Below are 26,130 nucleotides of genomic sequence, written 5' to 3' on the forward strand. Positions count from 1 at the left end.
AATCGAAAGACTCGTGGGTCCAGTGGTAATGAAAATGATCCCAAAATGCTCTAAAATCACTTAATGTCGAGAAATAATCAGGAAGACATGGACAATGACCTTTAAATGGGTTTTGGTATTTAATGGAACAGAGGCTTTAGACAGGGGCTTGCTTAGCCCTGAGTGACATGAATGTTGTAAATCTAACACAGCATCGACGCATCTCACAAAATTAAAAGCCAGGGTTTATTAACAAATTTGGTAGTCAGTGGATTTTGCAGTGTTAAATGTATTTCCTATCAATCAATCATTTTATGAAAATCAGGAGGAAAGCAGGCAGGCAGATAGTTTGCCCAACTGGCAAAAGTAGCACTCAACTATTCCTTTTGTACACTTGGCAGTTATTTACATAGCTTCTGTTCCAGGTAAAGATATGCTGATGACAGGAATAAAGACAAATATCAAGATTAATCAGGTAATTTTATTTAATATTTACCATTCAGCAGCAACCAACATGAACATCTGGGCTAACAGAATCTCTTGAAATGTTCTGCTATATAGCTGCTTCAGAAATACACACACAACTGTTCATTGCCAAAAAAAAAATTTTTTTTAAATGGCTTCAAGAGCAAATAACACTGATTTATACTGTGCCCAAGCACTAGTCAAAGAATCTATTAAATTACAGAGGAAAAGGAAATCAAAGAAGCTTTGTTATCTTATGCATGTCACCTTATTTAAATGGTAGGAAGTCTTTACTTCTTTAAAGCAACAGAAATACGGATCTTCATATATATATATATATACATATATATATATATATATATATATATATATATACTTAAGGATGTGATTACAAACACAGAGTGTTATCATCAAAAGCAAAAGCTAGTTCAAGAAATTTTCAACTGAAAAACTTGCAAGATACAAAGCTAAAATTCATGTTCCTTTTCTCTATTATGAATAATTTCACTAAACATAAATATTTTAACATATATTAATTTTCTGACATTCAAAATTGTAAAGTCAATATGGCAGAATTATTGTTAGAAGCACATATGTACAAATATTTTTTTCCGTACATAAAGTATTTGGCATAATTATAACAATCATACTGCATCCACAACAGTTTGCTTTTATTTTTACTTTTTTTTTACACATAATGGTATCTCTTATTAAAATTAACCAGTTATGTACAAAAATACTTGAACATTTATTATAGAAAACCTCTATAACCAGCCTCAACAGCGTATACCTGCTGAATGGTTTCATTAAGGGAATATAAAAAAGTTGTCACTGCCTTCCAGGTAAGCTATCAACAAAAACAAACACAGTTAGACTAAATTGAGCTTCCCAACAAAAGAGGGAAAATATTCAACAGTATGATTTAAAATACAGTTCATATCTATTGTCAGTTGAGTGTTATAAACAGTCAGTAAAGAAAACAAAGATACAAAATACGTTACCACACACAAGGTGCTTTTTTCACACTCCTATGACTGTGGCATGAGCGTCCCTATCTAGATCTAAGATGCTGTGTTGCAGTATTCAAGCTAGAGTGGTCTACGGCCATCCTCCTTCAACTAAAGGACAACAGGATTAGCTAAGAAGACAAGCTCCACCAGTAATAATGGAGAGTTGTGAGGAATTCCTTATTTTGTGCAGGATTGAAAGTTAATGCCCTTGCCTTTTGAAAGTCCTTTTGCCATTTAATCATGCTAATATATTTTCTCTGTTTCCTTTCTTCATTTACTCTATTAATTTACTGCTGTCCTGTATTGATTCCTGAACTCTTGTTAATGGGACACATTAATTTGTGCCTACTTAACACATGAACATCTGTTCTTCTTCAGTGACAAATTTGGTAGAGGAAACTATCAAGTGAGGAAGCACAAGATTCAAGTAAACATTTCTCCTAGGGTCTTTTGCTTCATGTACCCGATTGGAACTCTGGAAGTAAACTGCACCTTGAAAAGAAATACAGTAGATACCATGGTGCCAGGGTACTAAAGGGTTTACCAACCAATTGGTAAAGTAGTGTTTTAAGAATGTAGACAGCAGCCAAGGTCAAAAGCAACCTTAAAGAAGTATGTTGCTTCAAGAACAAAACCACTTCCAGTCCCAATCCTTGCAACCCCTTAAGTTTACTGTCTCACTAGCTTGCTTTAAGTTTTAATTCTGAAGATGTGCATTCATCAGTCTGTTCATAGAAAGAGCCAGAAATCTCACCTTAATTACAGAAGTCTTCTAAAATAAGGACTATTGTGTTTGTTAGGATGTACATCGACTTAATAAGCTTTCTTGAAGCATCAAGTATTCAGTAAAAAGTATATAACATTATCACGCTTCGTATTGTTTGACAATATTGTATTGGTTTTAAGATTAAACTATGTAAAAAAAGTGAACATAAAAAGATACAAAAGAAGGCTTTATTACTATTTATCACTTCCAAATGAGAAACGCTGTAATGAAAGTTCAGCCATACTCGGAACACCTGGCGTTTGAGATCAGTAACTTTTAATGTTGTGCAACATTCTATTAACAAGTGAGTTTTAATTCCATTCATCTAAGGACAAATCTGAGTAAGTTATTAAAGTGCCTACACTAAATGTCTTCTCACCATACCTCTTATTTCTTGTAAACGGCAGAGAATTCATGGCAGGGAAATAGAAAAGGGACTTCTTATAACTGGGAGACTTTCCGGGGCAGGGGTCTGGGCCGCGGGCCGGGGTCCGTCCTCCTGGTCCCATTCTCCAGGTGTCCCGATCGCGCCGCCAGAGGCTTGGGGGGCAAGGCGGGCGGTTCCGCCGTGACGGGGATGGACAGGCTGTGAGGTAGCGGGACCGGGCGCCGCAGAGTCCGCTCGTACACGCTGTACGGCGGCGGCGTCTTGCTCTCCTTGCGCACCAGCTCTTCAGACCCGCTGTGGCCTGACCCCGACCCCGGCGCCACCGACTGTTCGTTCACCTGATTTTCAAAGCCTGAGGTTTCCGACGTGCTACACCGGCTGAGGGACGAAATTCCACTGCTGTAGCTGCCGGACAGGACGGGGGAGTTGGAGATGAGTCCTGGGGAGTGATACTCCACCGGAGAGGGGGTGAAAGACTGCATGGATCCCTGTGCGGAGTGGAAAGGGGGGGTGGGGGAGACACAGCAGAGAGTCACTGACAGACACTGTGATGAGCTCAACTGTGTCCCCCACCCATCCGGAGGTTGAAGCCCTATCCCCTGACCCACCCACCCCCATGTGCCTGCATTTGGAGATACAGCCTTTAAAGAACAAGTAAGTGAAATTGAGGCCCTCAGGGTGGACTCCAACCCAATCTGGTATCCTTTTAGGAAAAAAAAAATTGGACACAAAGAGACACCAAAGACGTATGCACACGGAGAAAAGACCCTGAGGACATAGGGAGAAGGTGGCCGTCTGCAAGTCAAGGAGAGAGGCCGCGGGAGAAACCGAGAATGGTGGCACCGTGATCTTGGACCTGTAGGCTCCAGAACCGTAAGAACGTACATTTCTGTTGTTGAAGCCCTCCCAGTCCGTGCGGTTTTGCTCTGCCGGCCCTGGAAGACTCATGCAGACACCCAGACTCAAATCTGAGTGCTGGTGTGCCTCAGAACCGCACATATACATCAAGCATTTATCTGCCAGGGCTGCCAGTCCATTCAGTTCACCTCACTGCCCACTTTACTCCTCCTCGTGGTCAGGACAGAAAGAGGATAAAAGTACTCAGGGAGGAAATGCAGAGGCATATCATTAGTCCCACGGTTTGAAGGATAGGAAACTGGCAAAAACCAAAACCAAACCAAACCCGTTGAAGGTACCACTTCCCTTTCTAGCTCAGCAGAACCACTGGAAGTTCTAGCAACAACTGCTCACTTTCTCTTACTGGAGATATTATTTTGCAGCTGAGCAGGGCTGTCCCCTTCGGATGGGGCATGAATTCACTTTCCCACCATTCCCACCCCAACACATTGAGGCCTCCTGGCCTCCTTCACTCATTTGTTAGCTCTCTAGCTCCGCTGGCATTGGAATGTGCTACTTCCCTAAGGGTTCCACTGGGAAGTACTGAACCCTATGTACTCCTTGCATCCATTCAAAGCACATTAGCTTCTTAAGGTCTTATAATAAAGCAACCTAAATGACTTTGTTCAGCCCAGTGTTTCCTAAACTTGTTTGACCACAGACCATTTTTTTTTCATGTATCACATAAACGGCCTATAAAACCAAGAAATGTTACCCTAGACTAACTTTACCTTGGTCTCTCTTTTGAAACAAAAACAATGCTCCTAGACGCAAATACTTTCATTTAGCAGGAGCCTAAAGTTAAGCATGGCTAATTAAGAGATCCAAATTCACTGCAATTTTTTGTTAAAAATTAGACACTAAGTTCAAAATAAGGCAGGTAAGCTGAGTCTTCACAGGGTTAATTCCATCATTGAATTGTTGATAAAACTATCAGTCAAGGAGTTTTCTGCATTCTAAGCACAGCAAAGCTAGTAACTTGGTAGCAGTACGCCCTCTAATGTAACCCAGGAGTTACAACACAAATGTTCCACCCATTTTCTCTTCAAACCTATTTTGTAAAAATACGGCTACGAAGCTACCTATGGCCGTTAAGAACATAGGTAGGTCTGTGGAGAGACAGTATACACCACTTTGCTAACTATTTGGTGGCTACTTGAACATTTTCAGCCCTTCGATTCTTTCTATTTTTTAAGAATCAATTCCTAGTCTTACCTTATTACTACTCTGCACAATCAAGTTTAAAAATGCATATGTGAATTCCACAGCAACACGTGGGGCTCTTTGCAAGCAAGGGGAAGTGTAACGATGCGGAAACACCATGTTGCTTTTGTTCCCATCACATCAAGATGACAGTCAATGGCTTCCAGGGTGAATGCAGTCCCATGTACTTTACAATTAATAGCTGCTCTACAGAATGACAACCAAACTAGCAAATAATTTGCACCCACCAGCAAATTCTGACATCAGCAATGTTGGCAATGCAAACAAAATCAAACTTCTTTGTAATTTTCTCTGTTTGGGGGGGTTTTTCTTCCTGATTCTCAATTTCTACCAGCAACAATCCTTAGCACCACAGATGTATGGATCACAATGTGATCCCATGTGTTTGTAGAAGCTAATTTGTCCTTTTCTTTTACATTAGTTAGAAATGTCTCATCAACAAAAAGGACATGGAGTGTGTAAATCCTGTCATTCAGGTACAAAATCATTCTTTCAACACTCACTTCAAACTCATATTAGCCTCTGGCATAGCAGCTCTGGACACCTACCTCTGAATGTACTGACAATCCTTGCAGCCAGTCTGATTCAATTTGGATAGAGACTAAATATTCTTTTTTTTTTAAATTAATTTTTAAAATTTTTGGCTGCATTGGGTCTTCGTTGCTGCGCGCAGGCTTTCTCTAGTTGCGGCGAGTGGGGGCTACTCTTCGTTGCGGTATGTGGGCTTCTCATTGTAGTGGCTTCTCTTGTTGTGGAGCATGGGCTCTAGGCACATGAGCTTCAGCAGTTGTGGTGCGTGGGCTCAGTAGTTGTGGCACGCGGGCTCAGTAGTTGTGGCTCATGGTCACCAGAGCACAGGCTCAGCAATTGTGGCACACGGGCTTAGTTGCTCCGCGGCATGTGGGATCTTCCCAGACCAGGGATCAAACCTATGTCCCCTGAATTGGCAGGCGGATTCTTAACCACTGCACCACCAGGGAAATCCCTAAAGATTATTCTTTACCTTCGTGAGGGATTCTGTATGTTTAGAGGTGTTAAGAAGCCTATGTCTACATATCAAATCCAATGTCTGACCTTTAAAGCTTTCCAGTTTGTTTCCCAGACATTTTAAAATTCATTTTACTGCCTTGTTTTTCATGATCAAGTATGTATCTCTAATGTAAATGGAAACCTTGGTGTAAAATATTAAAAGAGGAAAAGTTGGCTTTGGCATTTTCAAAATGGGTGAGGCTGATGAAAAAGGCACTGGAGAATATTTAGTAGATCTTGATGATTGTTTTTCAATATACGTGTTTGTTTTTGATGTCCCTTAAACCAAAAGACCAGGCTGAAAATGCCCTAGGAGATACATGGGGACCATTTCTTTCCGAATTCAGTGTATATTCTCACTCTAGTTTGTACATTCTCTTGCCACCATTTGGAGAAAAAGCCTAATAAACTGAAAACAAATGGCAGGCTCCCCAAAGGGAAAGCCTAGTGCTGTTTTCTTACCCATCATCCTCTCTCCCTTCTTTATATGTTCTTTGCCTGGTCTGTGCAGATGAAAGCACCTCATTGATGTACCAGGGAAAAAAGTAACGTGGGGCCAATCTCTAGCCTCAATCTAAACAAGAGCCTGTACCTTCAGTGGAGATCGCCCAGCAGGCGATGGGGATACCGACGTCGTGTGTCTTGCTGGTGAAGCTGTAAAGACAGAGAGGTCATTTCAATTCAGAAAACCAGACAACTGACTACCTGCAAAAGCCCTCTGTGAGTACAAACCCATATAGATGACCTAGTGCACAAGGGTCTAAGCAAGGGGGTGGGGAGCGACTAAATGGTGCCCACCCAAAACAGATTCTTCACAAAGGATGGCAGCTCCAAGACATGGGGTAATTAGTGAAAAGTCACCAGTGTATACATGATGCTTTAACCACAGTGGCAGGACCCCAAGCTGGTCCAAAGTCCTTTCCACTTCCTCAAAGTCCAGATGCTTCTCTGCTGCTTGGTCTATTTCAAAAGGTGCTTTTAGGTGTGAGGTGCCAGGGAGCAGACTTCGGGAAATAACTGCTGACTTTGGCCCTGAGCAGGAATGGGAAGACCCAAGTCATCCAGACAGCTTAGAATAGGTCCTGGGAATATACTGACATCAGCCTCCCCTTCCATCCCCCAATATTCCTGAAATTGACAGGAAAGCCTTGGCCATATCATACAAGAGGTAAGAAGTTTTCCATTTTTCTCCCTAATGTTTGTCCTCGGGTCTTCCCTTTATCTCTGGGAGGTGGTACCCTATGGATTTTATCATCAAGGCAAAGAAGAACCCTCTCTTTGTTTCTCCCACCAGGTTTTCAAGCCCTACACCCGGGACACAGCTTGTTTGATGGCACTGCTCTGTGTGTGCGCTTGTGGGTCAAATCCAGCTCTCTAAAGCATAACCACACATACTAAAAGCCTGCCGTGACACCGTCAACAGGGTGCGTATAAGCCAGATTTCCCAATTCTGCCTACAGAGGTTTCAGTGAGCTCAGAGTTCGTTGCTCTGTGATGAGCTGCCATTCTCCCAGATGTCACAGTGAGGGCTGTAACTCATAAGAAAACTACAGAAAGGCTGAAGGGAAGAGAGACAGTTACAGATCCCCCAACAGTGACCACACATAATGACATGAGGACAGATCATGACAGCAATCAGTGCAGAAGGGAAGGCAGCCCTGCCAAGTTAACCGGGAAGAGGTATGGTCGTCTGTGCACCCTGAGCCTAAGGGACCAGGAAGAGTGGCTGGTCCCCACACTGTGGGGTTGTGTGGCCTCCATCTTACACGCTAGGGCATGCTGTCAGCGTGTGCCATGTTCCATCAACACTGTTAGCTCTCCTATGGCATCAATTGTGGGTGTTGAGTATGGAAGAAAAACATGCACGTATAGAGAAGCAGATCTTGATTGGGAATAGTATGTCTGGCAGAAGTCAAGGTTTACTATTACTTGGGACCCTCTTCCTCTCAACTTAGGTGTTCCCCGGTACCGTCACTGTGGGATGCACAGCAGCCCCTGTGCGTACCGCATGTTTACAGTGATGTTTCTCTGGAAAGACCTAAAATAGTTCTATCAGTGTCCTTGTCTACAAGTCTGAATGAGCAGGAACCTAAATACCATGAATATTATTGTTCCTTAGAAAATGCTTTTTGAGTTCCCAACTTTAGGTACACAACCAGGTTTAAATTGGAGGTTGCCTGAATATATGGACAACATGAATAAAATACCAATTACTGGTTGATGAGTTTTAAACTTCCATGGTCACACTGACCTACTTATGCAGAGTATCAATTAAGGCTAAAGTTATTTCTTTTTCTGCTTAGAGATCTCACATCTTTCCAAATCTATTGGTGACTTTTTGCTTTGGCGAGCATAAAACAAACTGGGTAGCACATAGTTTATTTTCAAAAGAGAGAGAGTCATTTTTCTTAGTGAAAAAAGAAACTTAGAAAGATGAGATGCTAAAATACAGCAAATGAAACATAGACGATCAATCCAGAAAAATCCATGAAAAACACAGTGTCATATTTTCTCTTGCCTTTAGGCTGTTGTATTTGTAAAGCTTCAAAACTACTCCAAATATATGTTAAGTGTTGAAAAGACTCTCCCCATCACCAGGATAGGGTAAGTAAAGCAGGTAGCCCCTCTTAAAAACCGCCCCCATATGCAGGTCACCAAGCAACGGCTTGTTCAGGAGGAAAGGGGAACTATTATTGTTATAAACTCATATATTATTGTTATAAACTATTATTGTTATGAAGGAAGTTTCTTAAGAATAATTTTGAGTGGTTCTCAAGTCTAGAAAGGTGTGGTAAAATACAGATTCTAGGGTCTTGGCCCAGAAATAGTAAAATTCTGATTCAGTAGGTCTGAGGTTAAGCCCAAGAATTGTGCTTCTTAAACCAACACCCTAGGGGATTCAGTGCCTTGAATGAACCCTTTGAGAAATATGACCCTTGAATACAGACCTGTCTAAGCAGCAGATAACTACGGATGCACTGTTAGTTGTTTTCCACAAGCCTATCCAAATCACAGTTAGTCAATCCTATTTAGGGGCTACCTGAAACTGGGGCATCAGTCCTGAAGAAAGTGGCTAGACTTAGTAAAGGTTGATAAGAATGAGGTGACTCAGGATAGCATAGAAAAAATGTTAGTGTCTCAGCAAGGTTAGGGTAGCCCCTAAATTCTGAGGATGGCATGTAGGAAAAGAACATTCTACAAAATCTGTCTGTGGGGCTTATTAGGAATGGTGCACTGCTTGACTTAGTGTAACAGGAGTTCAGGAAAGGGGGGAACACTACAAACAAATTATATAGCTACTACTAAGGTTTTACCTTGGACACCAAATGCCTACCTTTCTGAGGAATTCAGGACAAGCTGGAGTAGTCAATAAAAGTTATTTTATGAAAGTGATTGTTAAGTGCTTCAAATACCCACCAGTCTGTGTGGGTCTTGGAGGGACAGGGGGAGAGATAAGTTTCCCACTGTCCGACATGTTCTTGGCTTCCTTCCCACTGTCCAGGCTCCAGCTGCTAGGGGTGGGATTCACAGCTGGAAGGGAATAACACAGCTAAAAACACACGGTCTACTTTGCCCTGTAAACACTCGAAATCTTAGAAGAAAGTCAGAATTATCCAGAATGAAAAAATCAACTGGATTAAAAAAAAAACAACAAACTTCCTAAATACCGAACTTTTACTTAATTGCCTACCTACCTCACAGCTATAGTTGATATTTAATTGGGTGATAGCATGTCTCTTTCTTTCCCTCAAGCAGTCAAACAGAACTATACATCTCTACACAAGAGTGTAGAAACTTGTTGAGAACTACAGATATGTTTAGATGCTGGATAACAGATGGAAGATGTAATCACTAGACTATTTTTAAAGTTGATTTTTAGTAGAAATTTCTGGATTAGTGGCACCCTGAAAGGGGGAAGGCAGTGGCATGCTAATATCTCCACTGTCTGGCAGAATTAGTGGCAAGGAACAGCCACGCCACACCATCCTGTTGGCCCTTGTTTCTAAAGTCAATGGGCTATAGTGAAGAACGTCCTAAAAAAATAATTTGGAGTACTGACGGTATCATTCCTTTTTTGTAATCTGCCTGCTCCATGCTTCAGCAAGATGCAGAAATATGGAACAACCCCGTTAGGAACAAGGGCAAGACACACAAGGTTATAAATTGCCGCTCTGTGATGAGGTTTACGACATCAAGCCTTTAGAGATTTCCAGTAGCTTGCTCCCTGAACAGACACTGCCACCTGATGGACATATGTAGAATTTCAACATTTTACCATTCTTTATATTACCACCTTCATTGGATGGAACTACCACTCGTAAAATACTTTTCCTCCCGTCCTTTTAAACGTGCTTTGTGGTTTTCTTTGGTATAAAAGGTGAGAAAAAGACCACGTTCCTAAATTCTCCAGACAAAGATCAATATCTGACTTGTGACTTTAAAGCAAAATGTGTGTTTTAAAATAACTGCCTACAGTTCCACTGATTTCTATTTCGCAAGGAAAGTTTTAATGTATCGGTGTACTCAAACGACGATGCAGTCGAGCTCTTAATGAGGACGGTTACAATGCACTTTACACGGATATTTCGTTAGTGACTCTTAATTCACTGGCCTGGGGACTGCTCTGATTTTTTGAGGCCTGACCCTGGGAGGTGAGCAGGTGCCTTGCTGCCAGCCCCTCCCCGCTGGCTGAGGAAGCCGCATTTAATCTGCTCTTCCTCCTCTGCTGTGTTGCACAGACCGATGCTAACTGGCTATGAACCGCTAGGCATGTGTTTGTGTCTCATTTTTTTCAGGTGACCTTGAGGCAGGGCACACTCCAGCATGCACGGGATTGCAATTCTTAAAGAGCATCTGAGTCCCCGCCAACGACAGATGAGCTGGCAGAATGAACTTTGTAAGGCAGACACAAAGTGGGACCAGGGAATCGATCTGAGAAGGTGCTTATTATTTTCATTGCGCTGAACAAGTAGCCTAATTGGCCACTTTGTTTCAGGTAGCGCAGGCCTTGCCTCGGTGACTGACACCAAAAGTCATTAAACAGAGGAGTCCCTACCTTGCTCAGATCCTGCTGTTAAATCCTACAAGAACACAGTTTGTGAAGAATGCATCAGAAATAACTGCCTTTCATTCATCTCCTAAAGAGCAAATGAGTCCAGATCATTAAAGGTCTGGAGATCTGCCTTCTGCACAGACACGCGGGAGACTGGAGGAAATGAGGCCAAAACAAACCATTACACATTCCAGGGCCGATGAAGGGCTGGCTTTATACCCACCTTTCTCAGGCGCAGAAAGATTGGGGTCACTGCGTGGCAAGGCCCCGTCTCCAATGTGATTAAACAGCAGCCTCTGGAAAGGCACAAGAATCTATTTTTATGATGCAATATGCTAACATGTGAGACCTTCTAGAAAATGAGATGATTATCTTATTACTGAACCTTTTCGTTGGAAAAAAGTTTTTATATGCTGTGATGAGGCTAGGAACAAAGAATTCAACTATATTTAAGGGAAAAAGGGCAGAGACCCTTAGGGTTCAAACAGTGTTTTAAAAGTCTATACTACATTTCAAATATAAATGGCAAATAGGTTTTGTAATAAAATGCAAGGAAAAAAATAAACAGTAAGCGGTTAAGTTATGGTGCTCTTTGTAAATACAAATGCTAGACTGGCAATACGAAATGCAAGTAAGAATTAAAGGAGGAATATTAGCTCAAAAAATCTCTAGTGAATGGACTTTACATTTTAACTCCTAGATTAGGTTAAAACATATGGAATGGTCCATATGTTACAATTTTTAACCCCCCAAAATGCCAGTTTTACATGGTTCTACCTAACCTATTAAACAAAAAGGCACAAAGTCCTTAAAAGTAGATGCACCAGAGCAATGTGTATTATTGAAATTTTGGCAACATGCACACTGTTTCAAATTTGACCAAAAGCAGAAAACTCGAGAGGCTAACCAGCAAGTCTTTCATGCTAACCAGCATGCTGGTGACATGCTCTCCAGAAGCAGATGGAACAAACTGTGAAATTCCTTTGCAACATCAAGTGACAAAGGGACCAGTTAGCTGGTCCAGCCAAATGCACGCAGATACAATTTCTGCGAGACATCAGTGTCGTGTGGATGAGGTATCCCGGAACTTTGGGGAAGATCACACAACCAGCAAAGATAAAACCCATCAAGCCAACCCCCACTCACTCTCATCCCTTTCCAGATGTAGCTACAGACTTCTGCCAGGATGGTGTAGAAAAGCAGAGAAATGAGCTGGAGGATAAAAAACTATTATTCTCTGCTCCCAAGTTTTCCCCAAATAATCGGTAAAACTCAGGGCTCCATGTGAATCTTATCTTTGAAACCCTCCTTCAAAGCGCTTGAAGGGCCCAGAGGGTCAAAACCTTGGCCCTGCTCTCACTTGGACTATCAGAGATCACTGCAAAACCAAGTCTGGGGTGGGTGGTGAGGGCCACGTGCCTTACTCCTGAGGGCTGCAGGGGCGGCCCTAGGATTCAGCTTCCTCCTCAGTGCATCAAAGAAGAGTGGCAAAGGTAAAAAGACACGTTCCTCACTCTCGGGTACCTCAGCAAGGAATCCGTGGCAGCTCTCTCGAGTTAGGTAGAGGCAAAAAGAAACGCTGCTGGGCAGCCGTGCGTCTCCTCAAGGGTCTTTGGCTAATGTAAGAAGTTCCTCCAAGTTTCTGTCACAGACACATGCAGACAGACACCCCCAACTCATTCACCCAATCACCCGTCCTAATGTTCAAGTAGCAGCAATGAAATACAGAGTCGGATCAAGGTGGGTAAAATCATTTCCCATTTCCCTATCAGCTTTACTTCTCAGGCAATTACCCACGTATCCACATCAGACACATGGCTCGCACAGAAATTCCTAACAACAGGCGCAGGGCAGAGGTGTGCCCTTCACCCAGCTGGACTCGTCAACACAGCCTATCTGGTGGCCTCTGGCAGCTATACCGTGAGCTTCTGCAGAGAGACGTAAGCAACATCCAGACATTTCCTCGTTTTCTAGAATTTCCATCCCACAAGGACTACCTGAGAAGGTTCCACAGGTGTCGGGTAGATGGCACTGCATGGCCGCTCTCTCGGGGACAGGCAGGAGTTTTCTCTGGAATGTTTGTGTTTGTCAGACAACAAAGGAGAAGCTGGCAAGAGAAGGAAAGAAAGGCTCATCAGGGTGGTGGGCTGGGCCCGTTTGGAGGAGAGAGCGTGAGCATGCGGGGGGCACCACAGCTCCTGGGGGCTGGAAGGTTCTCTGGGCACCCTTAGTCCACCCCACACCCTGGCGCTGACCTCTAGCACTCGACGGAGCAGAACTTGTCACATTAGGTGAGGCAGAGTGAGTGGAACTCAAGCTTGAGGTAGACGGACTTGGCTGCAAAACACGGGAGCTGTTATCAAACACGGCTTAGAGGCTGCAGACAACGCTGACACATTTGAAACAAAATCATCAGTTCTTTTTTCAAATTAGAAAAAAAAAAAGTCCAGTAAGAAATATGGAAAAAATCTCCCTAACTCAGACTGATAAGGATGCCTGTCTGAATTCATCAAGAATCTGAGATTTTGACTCCTGTCAAAGGAATGCATTTGTGTTCATTTCAGCTACATACATCCTATGACTTAGGAGCAGTTAGCAGCGGCTCCCTGACTAAAGCACAAGCAGAAAGACTCGCAGCCTTGGGCAGGTCACTAGGTGAGCGCTTCTAAAAGGCAGAGGACATGCCTTTGCATTTTCTCCAATGTAATGTGTTCAAAGCATGAATTTGGCAATATGTATTATGCCCCTTTTCCAAAGACAGTGGTGAGGAAAATTTCCACTGAGCCTTACCGAGTTACTATCAACGCCCTATCAGCCGAGTCTAAATACAAATTTTGCTTGCAAGAGTTACACTGACGCTAAAATCCCTAAAATCTATGTTTTTTCTTTTGTCAAAAATGTTTTATTATGGGAAATTTCCAACATGTACCTAAGTGGAGAGATCTTACAATGGGCCCCTAAACCATATCTTCTTAAAGGAAAAAAACAAAACACTTAGAAATGCTAAGAGGTCAGTGGTGACAAGCTCCAGGAGTCCCAACTGAAGGAAGACCCAACTCAGAGGCAGAGCTCAAAGCGCCCCCCCGCACGGCCTGCCCGGGCTTTCCCACGGCTCGCTCAGGTCTTCTTACAGTGGATGGGCGAGCTTTGAGAGAATCATCTTTGCAGACTCTAGAGACCAATAAGGCAACACAAGTGTTTAAAGGTTTGTCCTTAAGTCAAGTCTGCGCTCATAGGTCTGTTCCTAAGCACAGCAGAGTGAACGGAAACGCTCATGATTGAGACAGAAAGGGAATAAACAGGACCAGACAAAAAAGCTAATCAAGTACCTGCATGTTAAAGACTTCATCAGAGCTTTCTGATTGCCCTGTAATATTGCTTACTTCAGCAGAAGCTTGTGAGGACAGTGAGGAAGAAGAATATCGGTTGACAGCTGGGTAACTTAATGGGCTGTTTTGGGGGGGAAAAAACATCGTTGTTAACTCAGTCTCTGAATTGTACTTTATCACATGCTGGCATGGTATAAAAACCAAAGGGGAAAAAAATATGCACATCCCATTTTGTTGTCTCCTGTTTGCCTCAATATGATCAAATGTCTGAGTTTATTTATTTCTCATGCTGTTGCTGTTTTACCAGTGGCAGATGTCTGCAGCTGCCTCGAGGGTTAATTATTTCATTAAGAAATTGCATATTTGACAAATTGTGCCACAAAGAACGAGAGAATCGTTCCAGATCATCTTGTGGGGACGCCAAAGTGTCAGATAATTCAGAATATGACTTACCTGCGTCTAGGAATTACCCTGGTACCATCTGGGCTCATAGAAGCAGGTGCTGAGTTTCTACACACGCGAGGGCTTCCATTAGGAAAATGGACTGGACTGGCTTGTATACAAGCAGAGAATTCCTAAGGAGGTAGTAAAGAAAATATTTCAGAATAGTAATTACAAGGGCAAAATCACTCGTGAGGTATTTCGCTATACTAGATGTGCATTGTAATTGTCATGAAGTCTTTCTATAGGGACCTTATAAAGGTAAGCTTCATTATTATTAAGCTTTCTCTCATTTACTTTTGTGTTTTCATAAAGGTTGAGAGTGACAAACAGAAGTTAATGCTATTTTAGTATTTGAGGGCTCTCTGGTAAAATGGTGCAGTTTGGTAGAAAAACCAAAAGATGTCACTATTGGATATTTCATCATCCCTCTACCAAAAAGCAAATGGCAGAGGTCAGACTGCCCCCCCATGGACACTTTGTGTACTTACCTGTATTCCTAAGCTGGACTTCATCACAAAGAACTGGTCGACCAGCTTTTTGTGAAGCGGTCTCATATCTTGAGGTACAAACTTCTCATGCACGGCCAAGCCAAATTCCAAAATCTGTGCCTTGATAGTAACATAAGGAGAAAATCCACATCAGTGGGTACCTCCTCTAAGTGCCTGCTAGGGGATTCAAGCACAGTACCATGCATTTTTCATGCAATATTGCTAATCTCTCGATCTGACAAGATAGCAACAATCCTTAGTTTACCGGGGAGGACACTGAGGATCAGAAAATTCTGCATGTACTAAAATTCTGCATGTACTAAAGGACAAATGAGGATTTGAACTTAGGTCTCTCTGATTCCAAAGACTTGATTTTCCTACTACCCCAGGTTTCTTTCCCATGATTTTCGACCTATAACAACAACCATTTTAAAACAGTTAAGTGTTTCTTTGGCCCCTTCCTGCACTTCTCAGGATGGGGCAGGGAATGGGGGTTCCCTGTTAAGAGGGCCAGGTGGTTCTCCCCCAGGGACCTCTTTTCTGGATGGCATCCTCTCTGCCATGTTTCCCTTCTCTCTCCCATCAGGTTCTTCTCCCTCCCTCTCTCAGATTTTCAAAATCTGTCAGGGAGGAAGGGACAAGTGAATGGGAATTCTGTAACAGTTGCTATGCTTCTTGTTTTTGTTAAAAAAATATTATTCTTGTTCACTTATTCTAATGCAAAAAGGAACAGCTCCTATTTTTAAAAAAGTTTTCCTGCTGTGAGAACCTAAACCAAGATGAATATAAACATTCAAGTTTTCTCTGTACAGGTATCAAAAGTGCTTAATTCCTTTGATTTGAGTAGCAGCTGTCTTTTACATTTAAAAAAATTCCCCATGCTATAGTGGTCAAAAGAACAAATTCCAGAGGCTGAGAGGAAAACAAATCACACATCACTACGATGGCGCTTTATCTTTACAGCCCGTGAAGGTTCAAGTTTGAAAGCCAGGGCAAACAGTACTGACTCTGGGGGGTGAGAGCATCCAGCACCTTCCAAAGGGGTCAGAACTGCGGCAACTTCTGCTCTGGATGCCCATCTACCACCAGCACTTTTTGCATAAAGCTAAAAATACCTTGAAATAAACATCAAGGACACCTTGAAAGGAACAGCTTTAGTGGAGTGTATGTCTGAGGCATAAAGGGTGAGCCCGGTCTCTGTGGGGAGGGCAGGAGGGATGGAGGAGTGGAGCCTAAGTGTAGGTGCCTCAGTCCTTTGCATCTTAGACACTAGCTGGGAGGGGCCCTCCCTTTTGTTCAGATAACTTCGCAGGTTGGGTTCTCCCAGAAGTAGGCTCCAGCATGGAGATTAGGCTGTTTACTGGGTTGTATCCTTGGGGTCACTGCCTGTGGGAGGGAGGGAGGGAGGGAGAGGCAGAAGTGGGACTTGACCAAAAAAGAAACAACTGGATGGCAGCCTGGCAGCCTTCTGCCAACCCCAGGGAAGCTCTGGACCTTTAACGGTCTGTCACTGTTGTGCTATGTTGGGCCCAAATGGCCAGGCTCTGTCTCTCCTCCCCACTTACTGGACGCAGGTCATCTAGGAAAGTGGAGATCTTAGGCTACCTGGCTCTCTGCAGCAGAGGCAACGCTGGAGAGCCTGAGAGCCTAAGGTGTCTTCTAGCAGGTAGGGCCACAACTCCCTTCTGGAAGGGGCACTGGGGCAGTGCATCTCCATGTCTACTAGACAGTTCTCTGAACCACCTCACAGAGGTCCAGAGGACGGTGCCCAACCCCCTTCCTATGGTCCCACAAAGACATGTGACTCGCCCAAGGTCACATGGCAGTCACTTGCACTACAGGGCCTATGATAGGATCTAATGCTTCCTAGGCCATAGCTCTTTCCACAAGGCCCCATGAACATAATCAGGCAGAATGTGGAGGAAACCAAGGTCCCTTGATTTTTATTTTTCTCAAGAGACTTCTTAACCCTTTTGATTTTAACTCGAGGGAAAGAATTCAGTCAGATTGAATACAGCAGGTAAGTATCCTGGGGTGAGGCAAAGCACTCATAAGAGACTGTACTGGTAAAATACAGACTTTTAAAAATCAAAAAAGGCTAAAGTCATTCCATAATCCTCAGTACTGGATAACCTAAGCTGCTCATTTCATTTCGAGAATCTATATCACCCCCAGGGCCACACTGAGAATTTAACTTATTCTATATTTCCTTGCAGGTCAACTTTAAGTAATTCCTCTCTCTTTTTCAGAATCTATACAACTGACCCTCTTCCAGCCATGGCCCTTGTCCATGGCCACTTCTCTCCCTTCAGTATTAAGTTTTGTGGACTAAGCCTTCAGAGCATAAAATATGGACTAAAACCAGATACAACCTCATCATTTCCTAATCCAAAACAGCATGTTTTATTTGTTTTTTAATTTGGTATTATCAAGTGGAAAGAAATGCTTTTGTCACATTTTATCGTACATATTCCATTTTTCATGGGTATAAAATTTCCTATTGAACCCAGCCTCCCAACCATAATGTCTCCCACCTCAGAGGTTTTCAAACCATTTTCAGGCCAAGAGTTATCAAAAGGGGCACAGCAGGCAACAGATTTTTCACTCTGGTTCTTTGTACTTGATGGAACCAAAGAAATAAAAACCAACTATACTTCTGTAACGTTGAAAATGATGAGGTTGTATCTAGTTTTGTCCATATCATATAATCTATAGGCTTAGTCTGCACAACAGGATACTTCTAAAGCAAAGGGTATTGACTGCCCACTTCTTTATTCTAACATTTAAGTAAGAATCTCATTCATTCATTTACTGATTTATTCATTTTGAGTTAGCCTGAACTTATTGGATCCCAAAATCTTGAGTGAAAAGTTGGCATCAAGTCTTTGGAGAGACAGCATTCAAAGAACGTTCCAAGAGATTACATGAGGTTGTTTGTTGTAAGGGGCTGCCATAGTCTGCTCATTGGTTTTTGTTTTTGTTTTGCATTAAAGTGGGAAGAAAACGTAGAAATTAGCAAGTTGGGATATATTACAAGTGAATCTGTAACCCCTGACTGCTAGCTTCAGTTAGATCACTGATGTAGAAAACCATGTAGATGGGTCTCCAGTTAAGCAAGTATGTATCTGTGCAGAAGAGGGGGAAGGTGATGGGCTTCTGCTCCCCTTACCTGCTCAAGCATCAGCTCTCTTAACCGTGCAATTTTCTCTCCATCTTCAGGGTGACTTAAGATATATTCTTTGACAAAGAATGCCTAGTAAGAGAAGGGATAGTCAGTTTACTTCAGGAGAGTTACAAAGGAAGTGAAAGACACCATTGTTTTTTTTTAAAGCCATCTTTAAAGAAATGATACCATTATACACCACTTTTGGGGGGCAGACAATGATTCTGAGTACAGTCAGCTGATCTGATGGTAATATAAGGAAATGATTGTTAACAGATCAGAGATTGTATAAACTTTGTACCTTTGGTAAAACAAATAGCAAATCCAAATCAAGCTTTATGATATCACATCCTAAAATAAATTGCCTTAAGACCCAGAATGATCAAGATGGTGGCCTCACCTTCTAAGCTACTGTACCTTTCTGTTTAAAACTAAATGAAAACTAGATGAAAAATCCACTTAAAATATCTTCTAAACAAGATCAAATTTTTTTATGTCCAAGAACCACTCTTTGCTCAGGGAAATGGGTTTAGGTAGACATTCACTAAACAATCCCGATACCCTCACTTCTTTTATTCATCCAAGAAAACACACACACACACACACACACAAACACACACACACACACACACACTTTTATCCTCAAAATATCACATTTTGGGAAACAGAGTAAGTGTGCATCACAAATGACTGTATGTTTGCTCTATCTAACAAAGAAATCTGGTTGTGTTAATTGTAGCCCTATGATAGCAGGCTGATATGATGGGTGCATATTTTGAAAAAAGATTTCTGAAACCTTAAGAAATCACATATGAAAACTTTCAAATGACAATACCTAATCCTCACCTCTTGATACCTGGAAACTCCACCATTAACCGCAGCGTCTATAACTCCATTCAGGCACATGGTCAGGGGATTAATATTCTGCATCTGTCTTGTCTGACACTGACTAATCAGAGTCTTCAGCTGCTGATTCTTATTTTCCAATACTTCAGTTGCATTTTCAAGAGGACTCATTTCTACCTGAGAACAAATGAGCATAAATATATGTTGGATTTTGTGACATTCAGGAAGAAAGACAAGGGACTTCCCTGGAGGTCCAGTGGTTAAGACTTCACGCTTCCAGTGCAGGGGGCACAGGTTCGATCCCTGGTCAGGGAACTAAGATCCTGCATCCTGCATGCCGTGAAGTATGGCCAAAAAAAAAAAAAGAAAGAAAAGAAAAAAAAAAGAAAGACAAAGTAGATTATCCATGTTCTGAATTATCTGTGCTCCCCCTTGGCTCCCGTCAATATCTCTACCAGGGGCCATAGTAGAATAGACAAGGATGCGGAAGACAAATTAGCTGTTTGTAAGGTCTGGGAAGAGAAGGTGATTATATTCATTGGTTGAAATGTGGTTTGGATAATTAGCACTAATCAATTACATATTAGCACTGCAACAATCAATTTAAACCTTAAAAGAAAATTCAAGCATGTCTTTTAAAACTTGTTTTCCTTTTCTTTTGAAGGCTAAGTGTTCAAGGGTCCTGCATATTATTAACGCCTTTCTAGATACTAATGCAAAGTACCACAGGAGATACAAAGATGCATTTACAGATCCTCTGGTGTCAAGGAGATTTCAGCCTAGTTGGGAAGATGGAACATATGCCCATGTGAACCCCATATGCATATATAACAGCACCATAAGGCGGCACAGGATGCCACACAGTTGGGAGTTATAGAAAATAAGATACTCATATATGCCGCAGGATCTATTTGTTGAAGGAGAGCCAAATAGAATCATAATGACTTAACAATTCTCAGTTATGGGAGGCCTAATTGTGGAAATGATGAAAGTGCTCTTCAAATGTATAGCATTGTGACTGTTATTGTCACTGACGTTCTCTTTGAAGAGAAGGTCTGCTAAGCTCTCAGCTGTATAATAATTCAAGCTTACTGTAAGCACATTTCAACACTCGTTCTTTCAGTTAAGGAAATAGAGTTTTTAAAGGTCACTTAGATCATCTTAAACCAACAATGAAAAGTACTAGAATAATTTGACTATGTCAAAATGAAGAATATACATTCATCAAAAGACACAATAAAGGAGAAGGAAAGATAAACCAGAAAGTAGAAGACATTTGTAATATATAAAACCATCAAAGAGCCTATGTCCGGAATATATAAAGAACCCTTATAAACCATTAAGAGAAAGGCAAACAGCTAAATTAAAAATGGGCAAAGAAGTAGCCACTTTACAAAGGAAGAAACCCAAATGACCAGTAAACATACGAAAAGTGCTGAACCTCATCTGTGATCAAAGAAGTGAAAAATAATACCACAACGACATACTATTAAGCACTCACCAGTATGGCAAAAATAAATATGACACTAGCAAATGAGAGTGAGAATGTGAGCAACTGAATCTCTCAGTTTCTGCTGTTGGAAGTTTAAATTGGTTCAATCACTTTGGAAAACAGTTTGGGATTATGTATTAAAGATGAAGATATCTATATATTATATTTTATGATCCAGCAATTCTACTCCTAGGCATATATCTGAGGAAAAGTATCTGTGTACATGTGTACCAGGAAACATGTACAAAAATGTTCATAACCATCTCCAAAATCTGTATGTCTATCAAGAATAGAATGCATAAGCATATTGTAGGATACAATGGAATACTTTACAGCAATGAAAACAAACAAGTCACATATAATAACATGGACTAATGTTACAAATCATACTGAGTGACAGATGCAAGTTACAATAGAATATATACAGTATGACACTGTTATACAGGCATACCTCATTTTATTGTACTTTGCTTTATTGTGCTTCACAGATGCTGTGTTTTTTTTTACAAATTGAGGGTTCACGGAACCCTCTGTTGAATAAGGCTACTGGCCTTGTTTTTTTCAACAGCATTTGCTCACTTCATGTCTCTGTGTCACATTTTGATAATTCTCACAATACTTCAAACTTTTTCATTATTATATTTGTTATGGTGATCTATGATCAGTGGTCTTTGATGTTGCTATTGTAATTGCTTTGGCATTTTTTTAGCAATAAAGTATTTTTAAATTAAGGTATGTACATTTTTTCTTAGACATAATGTTATTACACACAATACACTGCAGTATAGTATAAACATCACTTTTATATGCACTGGGACACCAACAAATCTGTGTGACTTGCTTTATTGTGGTGGTCCAGAACTGAACCCGCACCATCTCCAAGGTATGCCTGTTCAAAACCAGGCAAAACTAAACTGACTTGTTTAAAGAGGCATATATAGGTAGTAAATGAAGCAAGGGAATGGATACCATAAAAGTTACGATAAGGGAGGGAGTAGTAATTGGGAAAGGATACACTGGAGGCCTATAGAGTGCTACTGGCAATGTTCTGTTTCTTTACCTGAGTGGTGGTAAACAGGATTTTATTTTCCAATTATTTAGGACATTAAACTTTTGTTTTATGATCACAAAAGCTAAATCATAAAGAAGAAGTCTGAGAGCTCTGATGAACTGAAAGTTAAAAAGTGAACAAAATATCTTAGAAACAGAAAGTGGAACAGTGGTTGCCAGGTGCTGGGGGAAGGGGGAAAGGGAAATTGTTGCTCAATGGATGGTGCACAACAACGTGCTATAGTTAATACCACTGTACTATACATTTAAAAATGGTTATGATGGTGACTTTTATGTATTTTTGACCATAACTAAAAAAATTCATGCTCAACATTATAGATTCAAATGCTATTAATACAAAGAAATTTTAAAAATAAACAAAATACAATAAACACAGACAAAAGACAAATAATAACTTGGGAAAATATTTCCAACATATACTTCAGCTGAATTATTAATATATCTCAAATACCAAAGAAAACTACACATAGAATATAATCAGTGCATTTGCAAAAAAAGAGTCAATAAATATATGAAAACATATCATCTCCACTAGCACTCAACAAATGCCAAAAAAAATCAACCCTACTGTGATCATTTTTGATCTACTATTTGGAACTTTTAAAATAATATTCAACAGCGAGTGCTGAAGAGAATGCTGGGAAAATGGTTATTCCCAAGAACAGCTATATACTCCAGACAGGGCATAAATTGATACATGCCATTGCTGATCAATGAGTCAAAGGTTATACTGTGGACCCTTTGATAGCTCAATTCACTTCTAGGGAAATTATTCTAAGGAGATGATTAAAGTGTGCAAAGAATAATGTGTAAAAATGTTCATCAAGGAATTATTTTCCTTTATTCCCAGTTTGTGATACTTAATTCCCATTTACCACTAAAAAGAATCAGGAGTCATTAGAGAAATGGTTGCTTTTGGGTCTGGGGCAGGATTGTACAAGTGAGCCTGGAATACCCAGCCATACCAGTAAGCAAGGAAGGCAGCTGGAGGAAGGCATTAGAGCAGCTGGCCTGTGGTCCATTCACTCTCTTTACTAGGTATGTCCTTGGGGAACAGAAAAGAAAGCAGGTGACCTGGTCTTATCTCCTTGTCAATTGAACCTTCAAATAAAAAGACTAACTGCTAGGAGGAAGAGATGGTATCTATGGAATGCCCTTAGCAGGAAGTCCCCAGCTGAAGGATTGCTTACAGTAAATAAACCCAGAGTCCATAAGGCACATGTCCCTAGAGAATGTCCCAGAGAAGTCTGACTACTCTCTGGAGTATAAAATGGAATATTTCACAATTTAAATTTCATAATTGAAATGTGCCCTTTGTATGAGGCACTCTGTGAACTTCACTTAGACACTCTGTTAATCAGGATTATTACTGATGTGGAGAAGAAGGAGGACAAGACTTGAGGTCTCAGATGTCTCTCTGCTTCATCTGAGCCTCCTGATTGCCTAAAAGTTATTAGTAAAGCTTGATGCTGATTCCTATGCTTGATTTGACAAACCGGTCCTGTGTGTTAGCTCAGTAACAAAGACAACTTGGATACTGTCAAAAAGACTGAGGAACCAATTTGAAGAGGCTCCCAATGGGCAAAATGGAACAATTTGAAAAATAGTAAGAGTCATAATTGCAATGGATCGAAACAAAACAAACACGTTTAAATCCATGAGTTACTACTGATACTAAAACCCAAACTAACCAAACAAAACCCTCTTTGGACACTTTTATAGGGTGTTAGGGAACCAAATTATTATTTTGAAAACTGGTAGGGGAATTCCATGGTGGTCCAGTGGTTAGGATTCCACACTTTCACTACTGAGGGTGCCCTCTGTATGAGGAACCAGGGTTCAATCCCTGGTCAGGGAACTAAGATCCCACAAGCTGTGTGGTGTGGGAAAAAAAAAAGAAACCATGAAAACTGGTAAATAAAAGGAAAGAATAGAGCATTATCCTTCCTTTCCTATACCTTAGGGTAATCAAATCGGTGATGAGGGCATGTTTCTCTTTACAGAAGTATTCCAATCAACAAACAAAGAAAGAACGATAAAATATCACCATTTGTAACCCTTAAGAGATGACTGGATGGGGGCAACGAGCATCACTGGCTGCCAACCAGAGCATATAACACAACCCATGAAGTAGTCTTGCAAAAAATGAAAAAAATAAAAACAAAATAACATCTTATCAAGCTTCTAGATCTAACTGCTAATTTACAAAAAAAAAAAAAAAATAGGAACAAAGAAACATGTTAAACGATCCCACTGATTCACAGTCTGCAAAATCCATACTTAAGGAAACACTTCAGGATAAACAACTTGGATTCTTCAACAAAAAAACTTAAAGGAAAACAAATTAATTTGGGGGAACCTACAGATCAAATGGGATCTAGGAGGTATTTCAACCAATTTCAATGTGTGGCCCTTATTTGGGTCCAGATTCAAACAACAGATGACAAAAACAAACAAAAACCTATAAAATAAAGACTTGGAGAACTGTGAATAAACTGGATATTTTATGATCAAGGAATTATTGTTAAAATTTTTAGATGGAATAATGGTATTATGGTTTTGTTTTTGGTTAATATACAGACTGAAATATTCTTACATAGCTGAAATGATGTCTGAGATTTACTTCAAAATAATCCAGTGTGAAAGGGAATGGCAGGAGGTGTAGATGAAACAAAATTGGCCTGTTTGATAGCTGGTGGAATAAAATGATGGGTAAACCAGGTTCATTATATATTTTCTCTATTTTTATTTGATACAACTTTAGTTTAAAAAGGACACTGGGGCTGTGTACAGAAGTGATTGCAGCAGGGGGAGGGCACAAGGGCACAAGGTGACCTCTTATACTACTGCAGAAATCAGGCACTAGATGGCACTATCAGCAGGGAGGTGAGGTATTCTGGGTAATTTTGAAAGTATCTTAGAGCCACACGATTTTCTGATGGATATGATGTGAAGTGTGATGATATTGTCATTATCTTTAGAGTTTAAAAAATCATTATTTGTACATTCTATTTTACAGCTTTTTCATCTTGTTTAAAAATTTTTAAATAAGTTTACTTTTTAATAAAAAAAATAAAGATCCTGTTTGTTTTGAAAACAATAAAAACAATTACTGAGGAAACAATTGTTCAAAGGCATTATCATCTTTGAAAGAATGGGAGAATATGTTCAATAACATGTTCTGGGGTTACGATTTAGAGAATAAAGGCCCACAGTCTCATCTGAAATCTTTGCTGCTACATGTTTTCAGAACTCAGAATATTTCTGATTTTAGAAAGGTAACATAGGGTGCATATAGTATATTATGTAATCCTCAAGATGTGAAAACATCTTTTGGTATTCAGAATCTTTTAGATTCTGGCATGGCACATAAGGAATTTCAATTCAGTATGGCATATATGTATTGAGTACCTACTCTGTGCCCAGATCTTCAGGACCTTCCACACTAGGAATTAAAGCAGTAAACCAGCTTTAATAGAAGGTGGGGACATGCCAGGCAGTGGGAATAAGCGAAAGACATGAGGTTGTCAGAAGTGGGCTGTGTTCAGGGAACAAAATAGCCCAGTTGGGTTTGTTCTGTTTGACAGAATATACGATTGCATATTCTAATAAAGTAGGCAGCTGATGTTTGAAAGGTTGTGTTTAGTAATGCTCCTTTAATCATTATCAGCATGCTGCTTTTTATTAGCTGGGTGTATGTGTGTGTGTGTATATAATAGTTCCAAGGTTAGGAACATTGGTGAGTGTCAGAAAATTTAATGCTCTGGGTAGTAAGTAGCTGACAAAGCTCTCTGAATCATTAATGCAGTATGGATGACTAAGAACATTTCTGTGGGTTGGGCCCATGCCATTCAGCAGGAAGCATAACAATAAGACTTTCTGAGCACTGAAGTCAGCAGCCTCTCCTCTTCCACGAAGGCTGCAGGGTGCACCATGTAAGTAAGCAGCTTTGTGGACCCTTGACTCAGACCTGACAAGAACACAACCACACTGATGTAATCTGCTGGATTGAGTTCTATTTGTTAAGGGAACTGTATGAATTTTTCCGCTCAGCAAAATGAAAATGCCATTAAATTCTTAGGGTGATTGAATAGGATGAGCTGAGGGTGGTTTCAGTGCTTAGAGAGATTTCAGGTAGGATAAGCCATCCTTGGAAGACAATTTGGGCAAGAACTGCTCTTTCTTATTCATTGACAGAGTGGGCTTGTTACTTCAAAAAAGGAAGGGGTTAAATGATATTTTCACAATTGGCACATTTTCTATCAGCCAGAGGACAGTGGCTGGCCCCAGACATAATGGATATACCAAGGGTGGGAGAAGGGATGCTTGAGATTGCAGGGCTGTGGCTGACAGCAAGGTGCTGGCAGCTTGAAGAGCAGCCCAGGCACAGGGCGGGGTCTCACTCCACATGTGGCTGCCTTCGGCAACTGCTGTCTCTGTTTCCACAACTGGGGACTGGAGCCGGGAGGCGTGCTTTACAACCCAA

The 26,130-nt window shown here is 41.0% G+C and overlaps 1 protein-coding gene across 2 annotated transcripts in view; it reads right to left on the reverse strand.

Annotated features, from left to right (window-relative positions):
- Positions 1-2,394: 2,394 nt before the first annotated feature.
- The window catches only part of DOCK4 (dedicator of cytokinesis 4), a 484,498-nt gene continuing 460,762 nt past the window's right edge, over positions 2,395-26,130 (reverse strand). Inside the window, exons 42-52 of one of the 2 annotated variants that reach the window (XM_082631603.1) lie at positions 19,082-19,258; positions 18,242-18,325; positions 15,073-15,192; positions 14,594-14,715; positions 14,195-14,261; positions 13,067-13,148; positions 12,809-12,918; positions 11,035-11,107; positions 9,176-9,289; positions 6,351-6,412; positions 2,395-3,096 (exon numbers count right to left, since the gene is read on the reverse strand). In XM_082631603.1, the coding sequence (XP_082487729.1) occupies positions 2,662-3,096; positions 6,351-6,412; positions 9,176-9,289; positions 11,035-11,107; positions 12,809-12,918; positions 13,067-13,148; positions 14,195-14,261; positions 14,594-14,715; positions 15,073-15,192; positions 18,242-18,325; positions 19,082-19,258 (1,446 nt within the window). In that variant the 3' untranslated portion in view covers positions 2,395-2,661. Of the gene's footprint in view, positions 3,097-6,350; positions 6,413-9,175; positions 9,290-11,034; positions 11,108-12,808; positions 12,919-13,066; positions 13,149-14,140; positions 14,262-14,593; positions 14,716-15,072; positions 15,193-18,241; positions 18,326-19,081; positions 19,259-26,130 lie in introns of both variants that reach the window. The other variant, XM_082631602.1, reaches the window with a different exon arrangement.

The sequence above is a fragment of the Mesoplodon mirus genome (genome assembly GCF_964341445.2).
Source record: "Mesoplodon mirus genome assembly, chromosome: 9".
Classification (NCBI taxonomy): Eukaryota; Metazoa; Chordata; class Mammalia; order Artiodactyla; family Ziphiidae; genus Mesoplodon; species Mesoplodon mirus.